At 33.9% G+C, this 20,635-nt stretch overlaps 2 protein-coding genes across 5 annotated transcripts in view; one reads left to right on the top strand and one right to left on the bottom strand.

Annotated features, from left to right (window-relative positions):
- The window catches only part of ARL13B (ADP ribosylation factor like GTPase 13B), a 67,179-nt gene that overhangs the window by 21,880 nt on the left and 24,664 nt on the right, over nt 1–20,635 (top strand). The gene's annotated exons all lie outside the window — the stretch shown is intronic.
- Nucleotides 6,818–18,889, bottom strand: STX19 (syntaxin 19). 2 transcript variants are annotated; one of them, XM_042999105.1, is made up of 2 exons: nt 10,837–10,901; nt 6,818–8,073 (listed from the first exon to the last, which is right to left on the bottom strand). In XM_042999105.1, the coding sequence occupies exon 2, from the start codon at nt 7,946–7,948 to the stop codon at nt 7,064–7,066; it is 885 nt and encodes a 294-aa protein (XP_042855039.1). In that variant the 5' UTR covers nt 7,949–8,073; nt 10,837–10,901; the 3' UTR covers nt 6,818–7,063. The 2 variants fall into 2 exon arrangements, 1 of the variants encoding a protein (XP_042855039.1); XR_006222185.1 differs by lacking the exon at nt 10,837–10,901 and adding an exon at nt 18,690–18,889 and having other exon boundaries at nt 8,046–8,073.

Consider the following 20,635-nt stretch of genomic DNA (forward strand, 5'->3'; position numbering starts at 1 on the left):
AAAAACCCAGAAAACCTCCAACTAGGGGATTGCTTCACTATTATAATTTTGTGGTCAGTGAGATCTCACAAAGACATGAGAGTTCATTATGGATACTATAATATGCTTGTGAAATATAGAATGATTTGCCATTTGACCAATTTTCATCTGGGGAATTTTACAACCAAAGGGTTCTTATTAATAAAGGTAAACTGCTTTTTGAAATGAGTGTGCTTAAAAAGTATACAAAACATTCAAAAAGAGCACATTGTTAATAAATTTAGAACATGTAGGGAAGAGTGAGTTCAAAAACGTCGATCAAGGGGTGCATAGGTGGCTCAGTTGGTTAAGCATCGATTCTTGATCTCGGCTCAGGTCATGATCTCAGGTTTTGTGAGTTCAAGCCCCACATCGGATTCTGTGCTGACAGAGCTTGGGATTCTGTCTCTCCCTCTCTCTGCGTCCCCCCACCCCTAGTCCCCGCTCTCAAAATAAATAAATAAACTTAAAAAAAAAAAAGTTGATTGACCATGCAGAGCCAACCACTGCTAACATTCTGATGAATTTCCTATGCATAGTTTTGCAAAATTCATAATATATACTGTTGTATATAATATATAATAATTTGTACCTCACCTTTTTACCTTTTATGTATTTTTTTAAGTTTTACTTACTTTGCGAGAGAGAGAACACATGAGCAGGGAAGGGGCAGAGAGAGGGAGAGAGAGAATTCCAAGCAGGCTCTGTGTTATTAGTGTGGAGCCCAATGTGGGGCTCGATTTCATGAACTGTGAGATTATAACCTGAGCCAAAATCGAGAGTCTGACGCTCAACTGACTGGGCCACCCAGACTCCCCTTAATTTTTATTTAAAAAAAAAGTATATATATATACACACATATACGTATATATGTATATACATTTATTTATTTATTTTTAAGTAAGCTCTCATGACCCCAAGATCAAGAGTCACATGCTTTTCTGACTAAGCCAGCCAGGAGCCCCTGTATTTCATCGTCTTTCATATGTTTCTAAACCCCTCTTAAATATCTACCCCAAACCTGTGTTTGGAAATTCTCCTGTTTACCTTTTTCTCTCTGACCTACAAGTAATTCCTCTTGTTGATATTACTGTATTAATATGGCTTGAGTCTCCACTTCCCTCTCTATTCGCCTTGATGTGCTTCCTTTCATCCCCTCTACATTCCTCCCCTGTGTTACTTACTGGTCTTGACCAGTCTCTCTGTTGTCTATTCCATCCTCCAAGCTCTCCTCTGCATTGCTAGCAGGAACCTTTTTCTTTTTTTTTTTTTTTTTGATGTTTTTCAACTTTACAAAATTTGGTGTTTTACCAAAAAATTTGATGTTTTATAAAACTGGTACATGCTGTAACAAGTGAAACAATGCAGGAGTATATAAAGAATGTGAGAGCTCTTTTTAGCATACACATTTGATCATTTTACAGTTCCTCTGCTTAAAGGCCTTCAGGTAGTCTTCACTGCCCCATGCAGATAAGAAATTGTGCTTAACTGATACAACCCTAGCATGTAATAGGTATGACATTGAAGAGTCCACTAGGTAATAAGTGGGAAGAACCCTGCTAAGCTCAGTGCTAGGAGCTCTGGTGGGTTGTGGAGAGGCAGGGCAAGGTTACTTGAATTAGCAGGCAGGCTCTAGTGCCCCTTGTTGCACTTAGCTGCTTCCTTCCAGTCCACAAACATCTGGACCGATCAGGAGCAAAATTTAATGACAGCATCTCATCTCTTCTTCTGTTTCTCCCTTGACTGAGCCTAAACTAGCTGATTTAGGACCCACAAAGCCTCTCAGAACTAACTTCAACATCTAGATAACTTTCTCTTCCCACCCTAGAATGATGAACAAACAGAGAACAATATCAGACCTCTGAGAAAATTCAGCCATTCAACAGAAGGAAATAAACCTGAAAAATTAGAGTATTGTCTATAATCACAAAACTGCAAATTGGTGGAGCCGGAATTCTTTCATGCTATGGGAACAAAGTTAGATCAGCACAGTAGAAGGTCCTAGACAGTCTCTGGCTCTGCCTGATGTGCTGTTGCACACCAGCCTGATAGCATGTGTCACTGCAAATGAAGCCTCAGCCAAATGTCACTTTATGTCACAGCCTTGAGAGTTCTCTTGAAAGGTCAGAATCATAGAACATCATTAGGCTTCTGTGCTTTATTAGCTCAGAAGTTATCTTTTACAGTTCTATAGCTTTACTACTTAATAAGCATAATATTTTGATGAAAATCTCTGAAATAATGGTGAAAAATTGACAAACCATGGGTTTAGAGAGAAGATGAAGAATCTGGAACCTGAATTCTAAGAGCTGGTGTGCATTTGTTTATGAGTCTGGCAAGTCACTTTACTTCTTTGGACTTAGTGGTTAAATACCTCTTGTATTTTTTTTTTTTTTTAATTTTTTTTCAACGTTTTTTATTTATTTTTGGGACAGAGAGAGACAGAGCATGAACGGGGGAGGGGCAGAGAGAGAGGGAGACACAGAATCGGAAACAGGCTCCAGGCTCCGAGCCATCAGCCCAGAGCCTGATGCGGGGCTCGAACTCACGGACCGCAAGATCGTGACCTGGCTGAAGTCGGACGCTTAACCGACTGCGCCACCCAGGCGCCCCAAATACCTCTTGTATTAAAAGTAGATGTAAAATATTGTAATTCTGTTTTTTGTATCCAGCTGTATATAATCATGTGAACCATTTCAGTAGAAAAGTAAAAGTGACTGAAGAGATTAAAAATGGATGCTATTCAAACTTTTTGCCCTGTAATCATGTTAACCTGTTTATTTACTTAGAAAGTGTTCCTTTTACTCCCCTAGGTACAATAGAGATTAACCTGTACTCTGATTAAGGTATGCAATATATTATCTACCCTCATGTACCCCTGTATACTCTTGCTTTAACAATTTATAACTTAATTTTAAAAAAATAGAAAAAAGTGAGTAACATTTGCAGTAGTATGAATAGCACTGGAATCAACATACCCTCCAATTTCTTTTTTAGTTGAAACATAGTTGACATGTAATACTAGTTCCAGGTGTACAACATAGTGATTCAACAATTGTGTATACGTTACAAAATGCTCACTGTGGTAAGTGTAGTTACCGCCTGTCCCCATACACTTACTACATCATCAACTGTATTCCCATGCTGTACTTTTCCTTCCCATGACTTACTTATTTTACAGCTGCAAGTTGTAACCTCTGACTTTGAAGTCAGACAGGCCTAGGGGAGGTTACTTGCTCTGAGTTTCCGTGTCTACACTTGTAAATAAGGATTTTAGTAAGTGTGTTGTCATGAGAATTTCAGATCATGTATTTAAAGCAGCTAGTGCAGTGCTTTACTAGTGGCTTTGCAAGTGTGATTGATGATGGATATGAATAGTTATTGTTGATGATATGCTGTGTCTGGATGGAGATGAATTAGGAGAGCTTTTAAAATGTCTCATTATATGAATTCAGGCTACATGAAGCTTTTGATTACAGAAAATGACATAGTTTAGTAGGTGAGAACATGAGCCCAGGTGCTCATAGTAATTTTACCAGTAGATTTTCTAATATTGTCCCTCTAATGCTTAGTAAGTTTTTCCCTTTAAGGTAATCATTTTAAGGGAAAAAAAATACTTTTAGTGCCTAGTGTGTGGATAACATATAAAATATGTTAAGCAACTAATTAAGTATTCTGTTGTTTTTGTTGCTTAGGTTAGGTGATTCTTTTTTTTTTTTTAAGATTTTACTTTATTTTGTTTATTTATTTACTTTTTGAGAGAGCACACGCTCTCTCGTACATATGAGCTGGGGAGAGAGGCAGAGGAGAGAGAGGGAGATTCCCAAACAGGCTCTGTGCTGTCAGTGCAGACAGAGCCCGACACAGGGCTTGATCTCACAAACCATGAGATTATGACCTGAGCTGAAATCAAGAGTCGGATGCTTACCCAACTGAGCTACCCAAGGTGCCCTTCTCTACACCCAACATGGGGCGTGAACTAACAACCCCAAGATCAAGAGCCACGCTTCACTGCACCACTGATTGAGCCATCCAGTCCTCCCAGGGTGATTCTAATTAGTTTTAAAATATAACAGTGAAAATTATATGCGATATATTGCTTTGCCATGAATCTTTCTGTGTTGTCTTTCTGTAAAAGCACTATGTGCAGATATAAATACTAATAGAACTCTACAATTTTACAGACGCTTTTGGACATAATTATGCTAGTGAATATTAAATAATACTTAATGCTCTCAGTTTCCATGATAAACAATTTGGGAACAATTATAAACCAGTATCAGTAATGTCATAGATAAAAGGATATAGTGCAACTTCAGAAGGGGCAGAAGAAATTTATCACCACCTGATTAGGTGGAAAGTTTGTCATTGGTTTTAAATTTATCTTTTTTATAAAGTTCTTTAAACATTAGGAGCTGACATAGATGAAACATCTTTTTCTCTGGTAATACTTGATAATTGACACAGCAGAAAGCTCTTCAATTTCTTTGTATTTTATAATTTAAAATTTATTTTATAGCGTTAGGAGGTTATGTATATGTATATTCCTGTTATCCATCAACTCCGCTGTGCTTTCAACTAATAATTTTGCCTCCTAGTTCTTTAAGGAAGTAGAAACTTATGTAAGAATTCTTTCATTTAGGACCACCAAATTTGTTCAACTATCTGCTTTTATTCCTAAATATTGCCTTTTCTCGAGACTGTAATATGGAAAAAGTGCTTCTGCTCCTATCCAAGGCCACCTTCTCCATTTGTACCATAGATCCCAATCCTTTCTACTTTTGCATATAATCCCTTCCATTTCTTATATCAAGAGTTTGCCAGTGTGGATCGTTCCCATTAGCAGGATGTGCTCTTGGACTTCTTAACTTTAAGTGTTATGGAATCCTTTGACCCTGCATTCTTCTCAAGCAGTTCATTCCTTTTCACAGTCCTCTATTCACATAGCTGGAAAGTATACTTCGTAGTGGCTGCTATACTTCATATCGCATTTTCTTCAGCGTACTTCTCTTGTGCTTCTATCCCTGCAAATCCTTGAAATGGCTCATGTTCGAGTCAACGATTTGTCTTCACTTTGCCAAATCCATTGTCAGTTTGCTGTTCTGATTTTACTTCAGGTTGACTTCTTCCTAAACTTTGTCCTTTTAACACTCTGCATTGTAGCACACTTTTTTGGTTTTCCTTATACTTCATTAATAGTTTCTTCTCAATCTCCTTTATTAACTCTTCCACTTTAGGTGGAAATTTTGGAATACCTCAGGCTCTTCTCTGGGTATTTGATTTTTTTGGATCTACAAACTTTTTAGGTAACTTCATTCTAAAATCACCCACCTCTGGGGCACTTAGGTGGCCCAGCAGGTTGAGCCTGTGACTCTTGATTTTGGTTCAGGTCATGATCCCAGGGTCACGAGATCATCCAATCAGTCTCCTGTAGATTCTAGCTTTGAAATCTATCACAAGTTAGTCTCATTTTTTTTTCATCGCCACTTATATAGTACCTAGTAGTTAAGAATTTGTTTTGGAATCAGACAGCCTGGGTTCAAATTCTGATTCTCACAGTTTCTGTGGCCTGGGACAGGTTATTTAACCTCACCATACCTAGTGTTTTTGTGGGCAAAACTGTAAAATTATTAGAACAATGCTGAGACATAACACACTTTATTAACCTTGAGTGTTAGTAATGCTACCCCCACCACCACCTCCATTCCCATCCTAGTCCAGGCTTCCACCATCTCTTACTGGGATTGCTGCATTACCCTTCTGGTGGTTTTCTATACCTGCATCCTTGTCCTCCACTCATCTGCCTCAAATCCATTCTAACCCACATTCAGCAGACAAGATGATTTTTCTCAGATAAATTACATAATGTCATTTTCAGGCTAGAGACAGTCTCAGAGCTTTACATTGATTATACTTGCTGTAAACTTCGGACTTACATGGCCAGCAAAGCCTTTCATCTAGCCCCTGCTGACCTTTCTTAACTTTATCTCTTACCTCATTACTCCTTTCTTACTATGATACAGCTGTACTGCTCATTTTTCTTTAAACAGAATAAGTTATATCATCCTCAGGTCCTTTGTACTGTGCCTGGGATATACTGTTCCTTGTCCTCATCATTTAGATATTCATTTAATGTTCCCTTTCAGAGAGGCCTTCACTGACCACCCAAGGAAAAGAAGCCATTCCAAAAGTCAGTTTCTCAATACCTTAAGTTTCTGCCAAGAGCTTAACAGTATCTAATATTTGTATTTGTTTTTTACCTGCTTTCTCCATTAAAATGTGAATTCCAAAACTCTATTCCTGTGTGAGTTTAGACTATATCCCTAGACCATTGTGCAGTGTTCAGCTTCACCGTAAAGTGATAGAGAATCTTTTGAGAATGCAGTTGCCTTTATTTTTTACTTTCTTTGCCAACCTTCCTGATCTGTACTACAATGTCCTGAATGGACCCAAGTTCAGGAAAACAGCGCCTTACTTTCTTAGGCCTTAAGCTAGATTCAGCTCTCAGTTACCAACCAGACTCTTTATTCAGTACATAGTTGGATTTTTCCATGATTTGTTGACCACCGAGTTAACTTACCCATCTGAGCATAAAAGATTTGACACAGCTTCTGGTTTGATTTTAATATAGCACTTTTTGAGGTCTTGTTTCATGCACTTAATTTACCACTGAAATGCTCTCAAATGAGCCAGAAGGATTGGTTAAGCAGTTGTCACTTACATTCATCTTGTTAAGGCATTAAAAGTTACAAAATACATAATAGAGCTTGGTACCTGAATGGAAACATAAGATCATTGATCTCATTTTTAGTAGTTAACTTGTGAGTTTAAAGTTAACTAGCTATACTGTTTTTGGTTTAATAAATGACTTGCTTTGTCCCTGACTGAAGAAGTTTCTGTTGGTCTAGCAGATAAGGGCTGAAGAGGAAAATTATGACTTAATAATGATGAAAGGTATGTGAATGGATCTGTAAAATGAAGAAAGATGCTGAAATATGGGACATCTTTCATTCTACAACTGGAAAAAATGTCTAAAATAGCTTCTTTATTTTGAGCCACAGCACGGGCAACACCAACAACACAATACCTTACAAGGATTTCTTTTTTTGTATTTTACAGCAAGTCCAAATTTCTCTTTAGTAGTGTTAACATATTCTTTTGTACCATTCACTATCATTTCGATATTGTTGATGCTTTCTCCTTGTTCCTCTACTAAAAGAGATATCTGAATGAAAAGGTCCCTTAAATCTTTTATTTGGTTCTCCAAATTAACAAGTTCCTTGTGTCTTTGTTCTATCTCTGAGAGTTGTGCTTTAGTGATAGTGATTTCTGTAAGTAAGCTTTCATTAAAAACTTCCCATTTGCCTTGATAAAGCATATCATTTACTTCTTCTTCAGGCACTTCTTTTCCAGCAACTTCAAGCTGACGGAAAATAAATGTCTTGCACTTCTCCTGCTTTGCTGCTAATGTGTCATTGTATGCAAACATTGTTTGCTGAAATTGGCGGAACATCGCAGCATGCTGAGATTTAAGTATCCTTGTCACCACTGCTGATGGACCATTTTCAGCCTCTGACTTCTTAACTTCTTTTACTAAATCATCCAAACCTCTGTTAATGTGTTCTGCTTGTATTTTTATCTCCTTTGTAATGCTAGACTCTCTCTTAAGTAGACTAAACCTTCTCATTGAAGCCACCAGACTTCTCTGTTGCTGCCCAAATTTTTGAACATCATCTGTCAAATTGTTAATACTCTCCTGTAGTTTTTGGATCTCATGTAAGTGTCTCTCAGCTACCGGCTCTCTTTCATAAATAACAGCTTGCTGCAAAAACACCCCTTGTTCTTCTGCTTCTGTAGTCAACACATGCCTGTCTCTGGAGAGTTCGATTTCTTTTGTTCGTTGCTTTAGTTCTTGAAGTCGGTCTTTCATCTTCCGTTTCCTTTTAAGAAGCAAAAATGATTGTGTTGAACAAAGAAAAGTTTGGCATTTTCTCTCAGTAACGGTTGGCTTCACATAGCTAATGTGTGTCTCCCAGGAAAAATCCTCCTAGTTTTCTGAAAAGAGTTTGAAAAATTAGAAAAATCAGTAAGTATTTCCTCATAAAGATAACTGAATAGGAAAAGTAATGTAAAATAATTTATAAGTTACTGCATACCCTGTGGGCCTACTATGAGTCCTGTTCGGTTGGGTGAAATAGCTGAGAAAGCAGTGATAGAGATACAGTTGCCCCCAAATAAGTAGTTCAGTCTCATCTCATGATTCTGCCATTTAATAGCTTTTTGTGCATCTAGAGGATATATCTTAAAATGGAAGATTTGACCATATCTTCAACTTTTAGGAGTAAAAGGGCACTTTGAAAATGCCCTTATTACTAAAGATATTGTTCCTAATTAATTTGGTCTATGTAATGTTAAACTCATTTGCTAAATATGCATTTTAGTGACAGGGCAGATTCCATAGGAAAGATGGAAGCAATATAGATAATATTGGATTTTTTTTTTAATTTCTGAGGCTTCTAGATTGATTAACACATTTGACATAGCACTGTTTTTTTATCCATTATATACACACATATATATATATATGTATATATATATATACATATCCATTATATCCACATATGCTTGGTTTGATTATGCTGACTCCTTATTCTTAGCATTCCTTTGCAAAGATATCCAGACTTAGAACAAAATTTCTACCAATTCATATTAAGTGCTATTTTTTCAGAAATGACAATATATAAAATGCTATTTTGGGGTGCTGATAGGGTTGACATCACATCCTGTGTTGGTCGTTATCCACAGGATTAAATTTGGTGTACATTATATATACACACACACATATACATGCACACACATATATATGTATATAATTTATGCAAACAGCCATGGGATAGTACCCAGGCTGTAGGAAATGGGGTGCCAAGTTAAAGTATATATAATTTATATATACATATATATGTGTTTAGGTCTATACACATGTATGTATATACATATATAATTTATATGTACATATATTGATTTATGTATATGTAATATATATACACTCATTGTTAGGCGTATATATAAAATGAAATGAGTAAGGGGAATGCAAACTGATGTATTCTCTGGAAAACAGTATGGAGTTTCCTCAAAAAGTTAAAAATAGAACTACCCTATGATCTAGCAATTGCATTACTAGATATTTACCCAAAGGATACAAAAGTAATAATTCAAAGGAATACATGTACCCCTATGTTTATAGCAGTATTATTTACTTCCAAATTATGGACGTGTGTGTGTGTGTGTGTGTGTGTGTGTGTGTGTGTGTATATATGTTATCTCACTGGAATTTAGATAAAAACAAAAATATATTTAAAAAGACAATCTATGTTAATAAAATACTTTATTTTCATAGAACATCTTGACTTAAGAAGGGCATTTAATAATGCCTTTCATGATATTTTTGCAGATAAGAAGCTGTTGGGGAGTTACAAATAGTGTGTTGAACCACACATAATATCAGTATAAGCCAGAGAAAAATCAGCCAGTATTGCTAATGTTATGCTGTTATGCTATGGGATGTAAGTGTTTGATATTGCTTATGCAAATATTTTTATCAGTGATTTGGGTGTTGTCACAGAAGGCATACTTATCAAATATGTTGATGACACATAATTTGGAGAGATCTTCAAGTACAGAGTTGGGATTCAAAGATTAAAATAGCATAGAACACTCTACTAAAAGGAACAAAATTATGTTTAACCAGGACGGATATAAAATATTGCAACTAATTGTTTAGAAAGCATCTTTACATCTATAAAATGGAAGATCCTATCTTCATGCAGTGCTGATCAAAATAACTGCAGGTTTTAGTTGATTATGAGCTTTATATCAGAATAATCATTATGCTTTCATGAATAATATTGTCATGTCTAGATTGACTAAGAAAGATATTTGTTCCACTGACTTTATGTTAGTCAAAGCAAATGAGAGAAGGACTGTGTTAAGTTCTGATGTTTTGAGATAAGAATTCAAAAATTGGGAATTTCCATACTATCACGGGAAGGTTGAGATTGGAAGACAATCTCAGGGACATAATACAAGGAGAATCACTGAAAAGAATGGAAATACTTTTCCTGCAACAGAGATGTAGGGAGTATCTACAACTGTTTTCTGAAATGTGTAGGTCTGTATGTATAAGAGGGACCAGACTTAACTTGGCATTAATCCAAGAGACATGAGTGGAAATTACATGGAGAGAGGTTTGATTTAGTGTAAAGAAGACTTTTCAAATGAGTAGAGTTGTCCCAAGATAGAATGAACTGCTTCATGAGTTAATAGGCTTGTTGTCACTGGAGATGTTCAAGATTCTTGATTGATGACCCAGTTGATGATGTGGAAATGAGGCCTGCATTGCACGAAAAGTTAAACCAGTGTCCTAATAATATTCCTTTGGTTTTAAAGGACTGACATTCTGTCAAATAATTATTGAGGCTTACTATATGCAAAGTTTTAAATACTGTAGTATTTATTTAATAGTACCTGTCCTGGAATAATTTACTCTCTGAGGGGAGATGGGCAATATACAATTAAACAAATAAATGAGACAATTTTAGATCTTGATGGATCAATTAAGCAAATCTTCTCTAAGGTGGTATTTGAACTATGAGACCTACTGTTGAGAAGATGAAGAGCCATGGGATAGTACCCAGGCTGTAGGAAATGGGGTGCCAAGGCAATGAATGGGATTCCAGAAAGAAGCCTTATAAGTTAGCTAATCAATTTCCACATTTTTCTTATGGGAAAGTTGAGAATCAGAAAAGTTAAATGTCTTACCCAGAGCTTGTTCTTGTTAATGGTAGTACTGGTTAAATAATGCAAGATTTCCTGGCTTCTAGGCTAGTGCTTCTTCCAGTGTGAGATCTATAATATAAATTTCCCAGAATAAATATATATATATATATATATATATATATATATATATATATTACATATATATATATATATATTACATAAAGCTGGGATCATCTATATGCTCTTTTGTATTCAGTATTTTATTAAATGTCTGATGATCATGCTGGTGAAGATATTTAAAAACACTCAAAAACATTGGGAAGTGATTGTAGAAACTTTTTCTCATGTGGCAACTTTGTGAAAGCAGAATTACCACCCATAATTTACTATATACTTCTGGTAAAGACTCACCCTCTTTCTGGTGTAGAGGGAGGTTGATGCTAAAAAGTCAGTTAGCTTAATGATGTGTCTTGAATAGCTCCCTACTGTTCTTTGTTTGGTTTAGCATTATTTATTACTTCCTTATCTATATGCTCTCTCTGGTATTACCTTATTGATGCTGACAATAAACCCCTCCCCTTAGTGCTTAGGATGTCAGGTTGCTTGTAAACTTTGTCTTTTTTTATTTTTTTATTTTTTTTGGCTGAGGTAATTTCCTTATTTTACACTGCTTTTCTTCCAATCTCCCCCTCAACTTTATTGAGGAATAATTGACAAATATAATTGTATATTTTTAAAGTGTTCAGTGTGATGACTTCATATACATTGTGGAATGATTACCAGTTTCAATATAATGAATACATCCTTCACTTCATATAATTAGCCTTTTTTTTTGCATGTATGGTTAGAATACTTATGATGTACTCTGAGCAACTTTCAAATATATACACCATATTATTAACCACAGTCCCCATGCTGTACTTTATATCCTCAAAACCTATTTTTCTTTAAATTGAAATGTGTACTCTTTGACCTATCTCTGCTCATTTCAGTCTTTCCCCAGCCACCATTCTATTTCTATTCTGTTTCTATGAAATCAAATTTTTTTTTTTTTTTAAGATTCCACATGTAAGTGATACAATACAACATTTGTCTTTCTCTGTTTGGCTTATTTAACTTAGCATAATGTCCTCCAGTTTCATCCATGTTGTTGCAAATGTAGAATTTCCTTCTTTTATTTTTTAATTTTATTTCTTTTAATTTGCATCCAAATTAGTTAGCATATAGTGCAACGATGATTTCAGGAGTAGATTCCTTAGTTCCCCTTACCCATTTAGCCCCCCCCCCACAACCCTCCAGTAACCCTCTGTTTGTTCTCCATATTTATGAGTCTCTTATGCTTTGCCCTCTCCCTGTTTTTATATTATTTGTGTTTCCCTTCCCTTATGTTCATCTGTTTTGTCTCTTAAAGTCCTCATATGAGTGAAGTCATAGGATTTTTGTCTTTCTCTGACTGACTAATTTCACTTAGCATAATACCCTCCAGTTCCATCCACGTAGTTGCAAATGGCAAGATTTCATTCTTTTTGATTGCCGAGTAATACTCCATTATATATATATATAATATATATATAATATAAATATTATATACATTATATATATATATAATATATATATAATATATATATATTATATATATATACCACATCTTCTTTATCCATTCATCCATCGATGGACATTTGGGCTCTTTCCATAGTTTAGCTATTGTCAATAGCGCTGCTATAAACATTGGGGTGCATGTGCCCCTTCGAAACAGCATATCTGTATCCCTTGGATAAATGCCTAGTAGTGCAATTGCTGGGTTGTAGGGTACTTCTGTTTTTAGTTTTTTGAGGAACCTCCATACTGTTTTCCAGAGTGGCTGCACCAGCTTACATCCCCAAAACTTTGTCTTTTTTAAATTGGCTTTTAAAATATGATTTTTTTTCTCCTCAAATTAGCACACATAGACAGTTTAAGAAGTCAAATCACTTCAAAGCTTGTAAAGATATACAGCCAACCCTTGCCTGCCCCACCACGCCTCATTTCCATTTTCCCATTCCCAAAGGCAGTTGTTTCCAGCCCCTTAGCTGTATGTTACTTTTAAACTCTCTGTTTCTAGGTAATTTGCTTCCATAGGTGTTTCCGCTTTTTCAGTTTTAAATATTCTATTGTATCTCTGCTATGAAAGATGTGGTTTAACCACATTATACCCCCAGTCTTCCCTCAATTTTTCCCTCTCAGTATAGTTATATCACAATTTTTGGTTAGTATTCTGTGTTTACATTATTCTGACTACCCAAATATTACATATACCAGAGTCACAAAAGGTAGTATGGCTATATTTTCTTTCTCAGATAATTTTTTTCATTGTTTCTAGGCCTTTTCAGTGGATAAGGCTAGGAAATGTGTATTTTCACTTTAAGAAAGCTTTTTGTTGACGTATTTGCACATTTTTGTTGACGTATTTGCACATATACAGAAAGTGTCCCAAATAAAAATGTATAGTTTGATGATTTTTCACAAAGTGAACACATCCATGTAACCACTACTCAGATCAAGAACCATGTAACTTTTAAATTTCTCTTGAAAATACTAATTACCTCAGGTTTTTAGTTGCTTAATTTTGTACATGTGCATTACTACTTCACTCTAAACTCTTGACTTGAACTGAAAATACCCTCTTAATATATTCAAATATAGTAGGTATTCTTTTTCTTTTATTTCATGTTGTTATTCCATCTTCTGAGGCTTCTTTCTCGAAACCCTCTAGTATGACCTGATTTACTACACAGCTGCTATGTTTGGATATTTTTCTCTTTTCTTGTGTATTATCTCCTCCTGATCCCTAGTTCCTCATCTCTATTCTTGGTTTATTCCCTTGATTTGGGGGCATACCATAGTTTCCTTTTAAAACATAAATGTGGTGATCACTTATATTTCTGAAAACATTTTTATTCTATCCTTAATACCGGAATGACAGATTTTCTGCAGATATAATTCTTACTTGGAAATTATATTCCATAGAATTTTGAAAACCTTGCTGCATTTTTATCTAACATTCTTTGTCGCCCTTAAGAAATCTGCCATAGAATTCCTGGTATTTTAAATAGGATCGTTTTTTTCCCCTTCCTTTCATAAAAGTCTTGGCCTTTTCTTTTTTAATCTCAGTGTTCTGAATTTTCACAATAACATGACTTGGGGTACATCTTTTTGCATTTATTTGCTGGAAGTTGAATGATTTGTCAGTCTGGAAAATTGATGTATTTAGGATTTTTTTCAGGGGGGGAAAGGAGGTTCCTAATTTTTCAAAAACTTCATCTTTTCCATTCTCTTTGTATTACTTTCTTTAAAATTCCCCTTATTTGGATGTTAACTTTCTTAGCTATTCCTCTAACTTTCTTAGTGTCTGAAAGGTAAAGGGACTTGCCAGAGGCCACATAACTAAAAAGTGGCAGAACCTCATTCAGATACAAGACTACCTGATTGCAGATCTGTTCTTTTTCTGATTTCTATAGTGACTGGAAATAGGTTATCCTAGTGAAATATGCTCTAAATGAAGTTGATCTATATCAAATAGTGTTTTTAGTATAAGTACTATAATAAATTAGTATAATTACTATAAAGACTAAAAAATAAAGTTCTTGCAGAAGGTAATATAGTATATCAGAGCTAAAATAATTATGTTGTTTGCAGCTTTATTATAACCTGTAGTATAATTAGACCAAATTAAGCACTTTACAGTTTAGAAGAGGAAAAAGATTTAATTCTATCTCATATACCTATGTTACAGAAAGTCTCCAAGAATCTTTGAATCCTATCCTTGATACCATGGTAGAGATAGGTATTGTTATATTTTGTTTAGGCTCACAGTCATAGGCTGAGATAAGAGAGATAAGAAGTAATATTTCATTTCTATATATGTACACAGATTTCTGTTTTCTACTAACCTGTTACTATGAATTCTTACAGCTACAATGTATATACTATGCTTTATATAGTTATGTTGTTTTTTGCACTTTTATTTTTGAAAAAACTGACTTTTATCCTTGATAACATGGGAAAAAGAAAAGGCTGAGTATTAGAGGCTCAGATGAGAGATGGGGGTGGTAGGGACCAAAACAAAACAGATTCTGATTTTTATATTCATGAAAATTAAGTCCTGTTTAATGCTTATCTATGGCTAAGTAGTTTTTGGCAATGCTTAAATTTCACAGTTCTCAAGAACCGCAATGTCCCCAACTTTCTCCTTGGTGGCATGGTTTAGAACAAATCCTGAAACAACCCCCTCTAACATTTTTATGGCTGGATAGATATGGTTTTGTTTGTTTGTTTGTTTTAATTAGCAATAAGTGATCAGTGCCATCAAAAGCCTTTTTCTCAAGCATCATAGTTTGAAAAAATGTTTTAAGGAATAGAATATTTCAGATTGCTATTGTAACACAGTATGCCTTTGTAAGTGCTTTTAGAAAAGTAAATTTTACTGTCACTGATTTTGGAAACCAACACATTTGACTCTCACCCTTGTTAAGGTTGTCTTTTCCTGGGTTTCTGTTCTTGAAAGATTAGTTCCCTAGTGTACCTCATTTTAATATTTTTTTTCACATTTTAATATTTGAATAAAACATGCTTCAAGGAATCCTTCAAAATATATTGATAGTATTTTCTATTCATTAATATTAATAATTTTTCCAGAAAAAAACAAGTAAATATTCCACATCTTTTATTCTGTAGGTGTAAATGTTACTGATATTAAAGAAAAAACAGACTTCCTTTCAGTGCTATGTATCATGGCATGCATATTATAATAAATAATGTTTATATAAAATCAGCGATACAGTTTATACTGTGTTGATCTTCATTTATAGATCCAATGCCTTTCTTTCTTTTCTTGTTTTAAATGTTTTATTTTATTTTTTTGAGAGACAGCATATTTCTTTTGAACATTTAATTTAAAGTGTATTTATGTTAAAGATACCTTAAATTATTAGATTATTTCTGGTTTCTTAGGAATAAATTCCTTTGTTGTGGCCACAGACTGTTTCTTCTGGTGGTGGGCAGGTGTATTTTGTGACCTTTGTCAGTAGTAGGTGATTATATTATACAAGGATGTCCTGAGTGCTCTGCATTATGGATACATCCTTAACCCATTTTTTTTTTTGTTTGTTTGTTTGTTTTTGGCATGACTAGGGCCCTCTGGAGTTTGCCTTCTTAGCCCAGGTACTATAAATATGGGCTTGATTTTTCTCTAGTGATTTTTCTATAGCCCAGGTATATACATATGGGTCTGGATTTTTTTCTTAGTGATTTTTATAGCCTCAGTGGATACCTCACCTCCCACTGTAATCCTGACATTAAATCCAACAGATTTTCCTGTAACTGTATATGAACTATATTCTATTTTTTTCTAGTTTACCACTTTAGGAAGCTCAGTTTTAGTCCCCTATTATGCACAAATTCTAAACTGCAGCCTCTAAGGTAAAGTATTTGTATGGAGTTAGCTTTAATTCCTGCTTTCCATTTTGGCTGTGTGTCTCCTCTTCAATTCTAGCATCTGGAAATTTCCCTTTCTTACTTCAAATGTAATGATGCAATTTTAAATTTTGTGTTTTTTCCCTTAAGACTACATCAAACATGTCTACATTTTTTTTTTTAATGTGTTTTATTTTGAGAGAGGGAGAGAGAAGTCCCAAGCAGGCTCCGCGCTGTCAGTGTGGAGCCTGACGTAGGGCTCCATCTCACAAATCATGTGAATTGAAACCATGAGTCGAAACCTTAATCAACTGAGCCACCCAGGCACCCCGTACTTCCATATGTTTGTAGCAAGAGGGTGGGATATCTGTATATCTTGACTGAAAGTCATAGGTGATTATCTTTACAGAGTTAACATAGTTCAGAATGTTCCTTAAATTCTTCTTAATCTGCCCCAAAATTGACTTAATGTAGGAGGTACTCAGTTGCACTTACATGTTACATATAAATTGTATTTCCTAGTAGTTACCTTTTCATAAGTACATGCATAACTATTTCCAATTTAACCTCTTAATTTTACAGCTTCATAAATTAGAATATTAAGTAAAGTGAGACATATAAGTATATTAGAATTTGAAAGTTGGAAGAGACAGAGTTCATGAAGCCATAAATGTGTAATTGCTTAGGCTACATGAAATTGATGAGACTACCATTGTATATAATCTTTCTGTACCTTAAATGTATTTTTCTTAATGTTGGAAGATTTCTATCCAAATATGAATCCTCTGTCAGTATGTTTAGCTTACTGTGTTGCTATACAATTTTTAATTGTACTGTTAATAACTGACTTATCTTGAGCTTAAATAGGATATTTGCAAAAAGAAAGAAGACTAATTTATAAATATGGTAATCAACTTTGACAATTTGTTCTGGGAAATAGAAAAGTAAACTTTGTATGACGTAAAACTTTCTCCACCCTATTACAAACAGGGAACATTCTCAGAAACAGAAATATGAGTAAAAATTACCTAATGCTTTAAGAAATATATACCTTGAGACAGATATTTACAGATTTATAGATTTTTTTTAGTAAGAAATTTCTTTCTACAGTTACTGTATTAAATACACACTATTTTAATAAATGTAACCAGTTTTTATCCAACATGAAATAGAGTATTCTTTTGCTTTTATGTGTGAAGACAACTTGTAACATTTTCCTAATTCAAAGTGAAAGCATCTGTTCATGGAAAATTCACCTCTTGGGCTGCTTAAATATGGAAAGCAAACTAAAAAGAAATATTGAAAATTGCATATATTTTCTCAGAGTTTAAATTCTCATATTTTTTATAGTGCAGTCTTTCAGTACTTTTTTATTCTCCTCATTTGTTGTAAATAAATTGTTAAACTACCTTGCGTAATGTAACAGTAAGACCATTTTTGTTTAAATATTTAAGACTTTGGTATAATTTTGAACTCCCACTTATCTTATTAAGCTGTACATACATGAAAAGATTTTTATATTAAGTTTAAAACTACATAGCCATGGAGACAATGTGTTCTAAATATATCATAGCCAACTTTCAAGTCCACCCTTAAAACATTTAATAAAAGTCATTATTATTTTGATTGAAAATGGGCTATTTATTAAGATCTAACATGGTAGGAATTATAAAATAACTTTGAAGAAATATCAAAAAATAAAATAGGTTTTGGTTAAGCTTCTATAGATTACTTAATTCTGAACGTATCAGACTACCTATATATATGTTGCATTTAAATAGTACTGACTTAAGTTTTAAAACCATCAAATCAAATATATTTATATTAAGTTTTATAATTTAAGTACTTAGGATATACTTAAACATTAAAATATAGAATATAGAATATACTGAAACATTAAAACTCTGAGTACTTTGATATTTTTACTGTAGTCCTTTTATAACAAAGTTATTATCTAATTTCTTCCAATTTAAAAGATTTTCAGAAACAATGAAGAAATTAAGATCTTACAGGAAATTATCTTAACTTTAAAAATATTATACATGTGTGTCAATGTGTATATGTGTATGGACATAAGCGTCTTTTCACAATTAAATGTAAAAGTATTCTGAAAGTAAGCACAGTATGACTAATTTATAGTCTACAAAAGAAAGCATTTTAAGTTTGTTTTTAGAGGATCTGATTTTCTAGTGTTTCCAAAATGAGAAGTTATTTTTTAAAGGAATTAAAAGAAAAAGTTGATTTTTATTATAGTGGTTTATTTCAAAGAGCTCTAAACCCAAACCTTATTCAAGATATAGGAGTATAAATGAACAGATCAGTTACCTGGTCGAAATCTAAGCAAACCAGTAACTTTAATTATCTGTTGAGCTATTTTTAAATGTCACACATTTCAGTCTATGGATGTCTTGCATTGAAAAGTACAAAAAAGTAGTTTTATTTACCTTTGTCTTGTTCTTTTTGTTGCTTTTCCACCTGCAGTGTTGGAGTCCTGCCCTTGAGAGAACAGCTGAATTATCTGTAACGTTTCAATCAAATTATTTAAGCCTGTGTCTTATAGTTCACAGGCTAATTTCTGTATGGTTTTCATCTAGTTAATGTAATTGAAAGCCAAATAATGAAGTCAAATAAGTTAGACGCAGAGTTGTCCTTTTGCTGTTAGTATCAAATGAGAAGAACAAATTGCTTGCTTCACACCTGGAGGATCCGGTTTTGCCTGTTAGCTGCCTATTCTTTAGATTAAAGGAAGATCGTTTTCATTGGAGCTAGCCGGTAACAGGAAGTCCTTGTTAAACTGCCTACATAGAGCATTTGGCACAGGCTCTGTAATTTTGATCTTGTATTATGCATAAAAGATATTACGAAAAAGGTGGTTTGTCTTTAGATAGATGTTACTTTGCTTTCTTTAGGTATTAAAACTTGCTAAATGTTACAGAATTTGGAATAAATAGGAATGGAAACAAGCTTGGGGTGAAGCCTTTTTGTTCCATTTACTCTAAAATGATTGAATTCTACTTTATTTTAGGAAATCCCAAGGACTTAACTATGAAATCATTGAATTTCAGAACCATACCAGCCAGAAAAGAGCTCATATTTAAACCTTCCACTTCACTCTTCTTTTTACTTACGCTTGCTATTTTCACTTTAAAATAGTTTCAGTGTAGAAAACCTAAAGGTGTGCAGCAATATGTTATACTGTTTATAATATACAGTATAACAATTCAAAATTAATTTTCACTGGAGTGAAATACTTACATGAAGTATTAGAAATGAAATTTCTCTCACCTTACTGAATTTTCTTACTCTCCCTTTTTTGCTGCTTGAGTTGTTATAATTTGAGGGTAAGAGGAGGGAAATTGCTATAATATCGTTGGAATGTTTCCAAAATAAGAAATAACTCCATCACACACTTACTCTTCACAGCACTCTTTGTGACAACAAATCACTGGAAACAACACAAAAGCCCTTCCATGTAGGCCTGGCTGAATAAATGGAACATCTGTATAATGACCGTTTTATTCATTAATAAAGAATATAGTAATAAAAAAGATTTCTTTATACTACAGGGTAATTGTAGAATTTACAATTAAAAAAAGCATGCTAGTGCACAAAAGTGTATATAGTGTAGTAGTTTTTGAGGCAAAAAGGAAAGGTGGATATACACACAAATACTCCTCACCCCCCACCAATCAATAATGGTGAATTTCCATAGTCTCCAAATTGTGTGCTTTAAAATACCATTTCCCCCATATATATGTTTATATGTTCAAAAAGAAGCAATGGGAGGATGAGCTAAAAACTAATGAAAAAAGTTACCTAGATGAGAATGGAAGGAATAGAGAGAGGGACAGGGAAAGAGATGGAAAATAGTTCTGATTGTACCTTGTTTTTACAGTTTTGAATTTGGAACCATATAAACGTTTTAAAAATTAAATCTTAAAATAATAAAACTGTATGTAAAAAGCAAAAGAAGCCTGAAACAAATGAACGTGGCTACATATCTAGATGTTGGCATAGCCACACAGAGAAGCATTATTCCAAGTAATTTTAAAAACCAGTATTTTGACTCATTCATCTTTTGTGGGATGTATGTTAGAGACAAAAATAACCACAACGAGATCTTAACCTGCATTTGGAAGTATTTTTAGTAATAATATTGGTATTGTTGTGTTGAAACTCTTTATACTGTATGATAAATTGTTAATGTCGGTGTGATTACAAACTGAAGTTTTTAAGTATAAGAAAAAAGAACTACAAATTAAGCTAAGTAAAAACTAATATTTGATTTAAAATGGAAAAATCACTATGAGCTCATGATTTAATTTTTTTCTAAACCAATTTTTCCTAGCTCTATCCACTGAAAGGGTCTAGAAGCAATGGCAAGTCAATA

This window comes from Panthera tigris, chromosome C2, assembly GCF_018350195.1.
Source record: "Panthera tigris isolate Pti1 chromosome C2, P.tigris_Pti1_mat1.1, whole genome shotgun sequence".
NCBI lineage: Eukaryota > Metazoa > Chordata > Mammalia > Carnivora > Felidae > Panthera > Panthera tigris.

What these genes read in the sequence shown, in the direction of transcription:
- STX19 (XM_042999105.1), bottom strand. Translation starts at nt 7,948, where the DNA reads ATGAAAGACCGACTTCAAGAACTAAAGCAACGAACAAAAGAAATCGAA.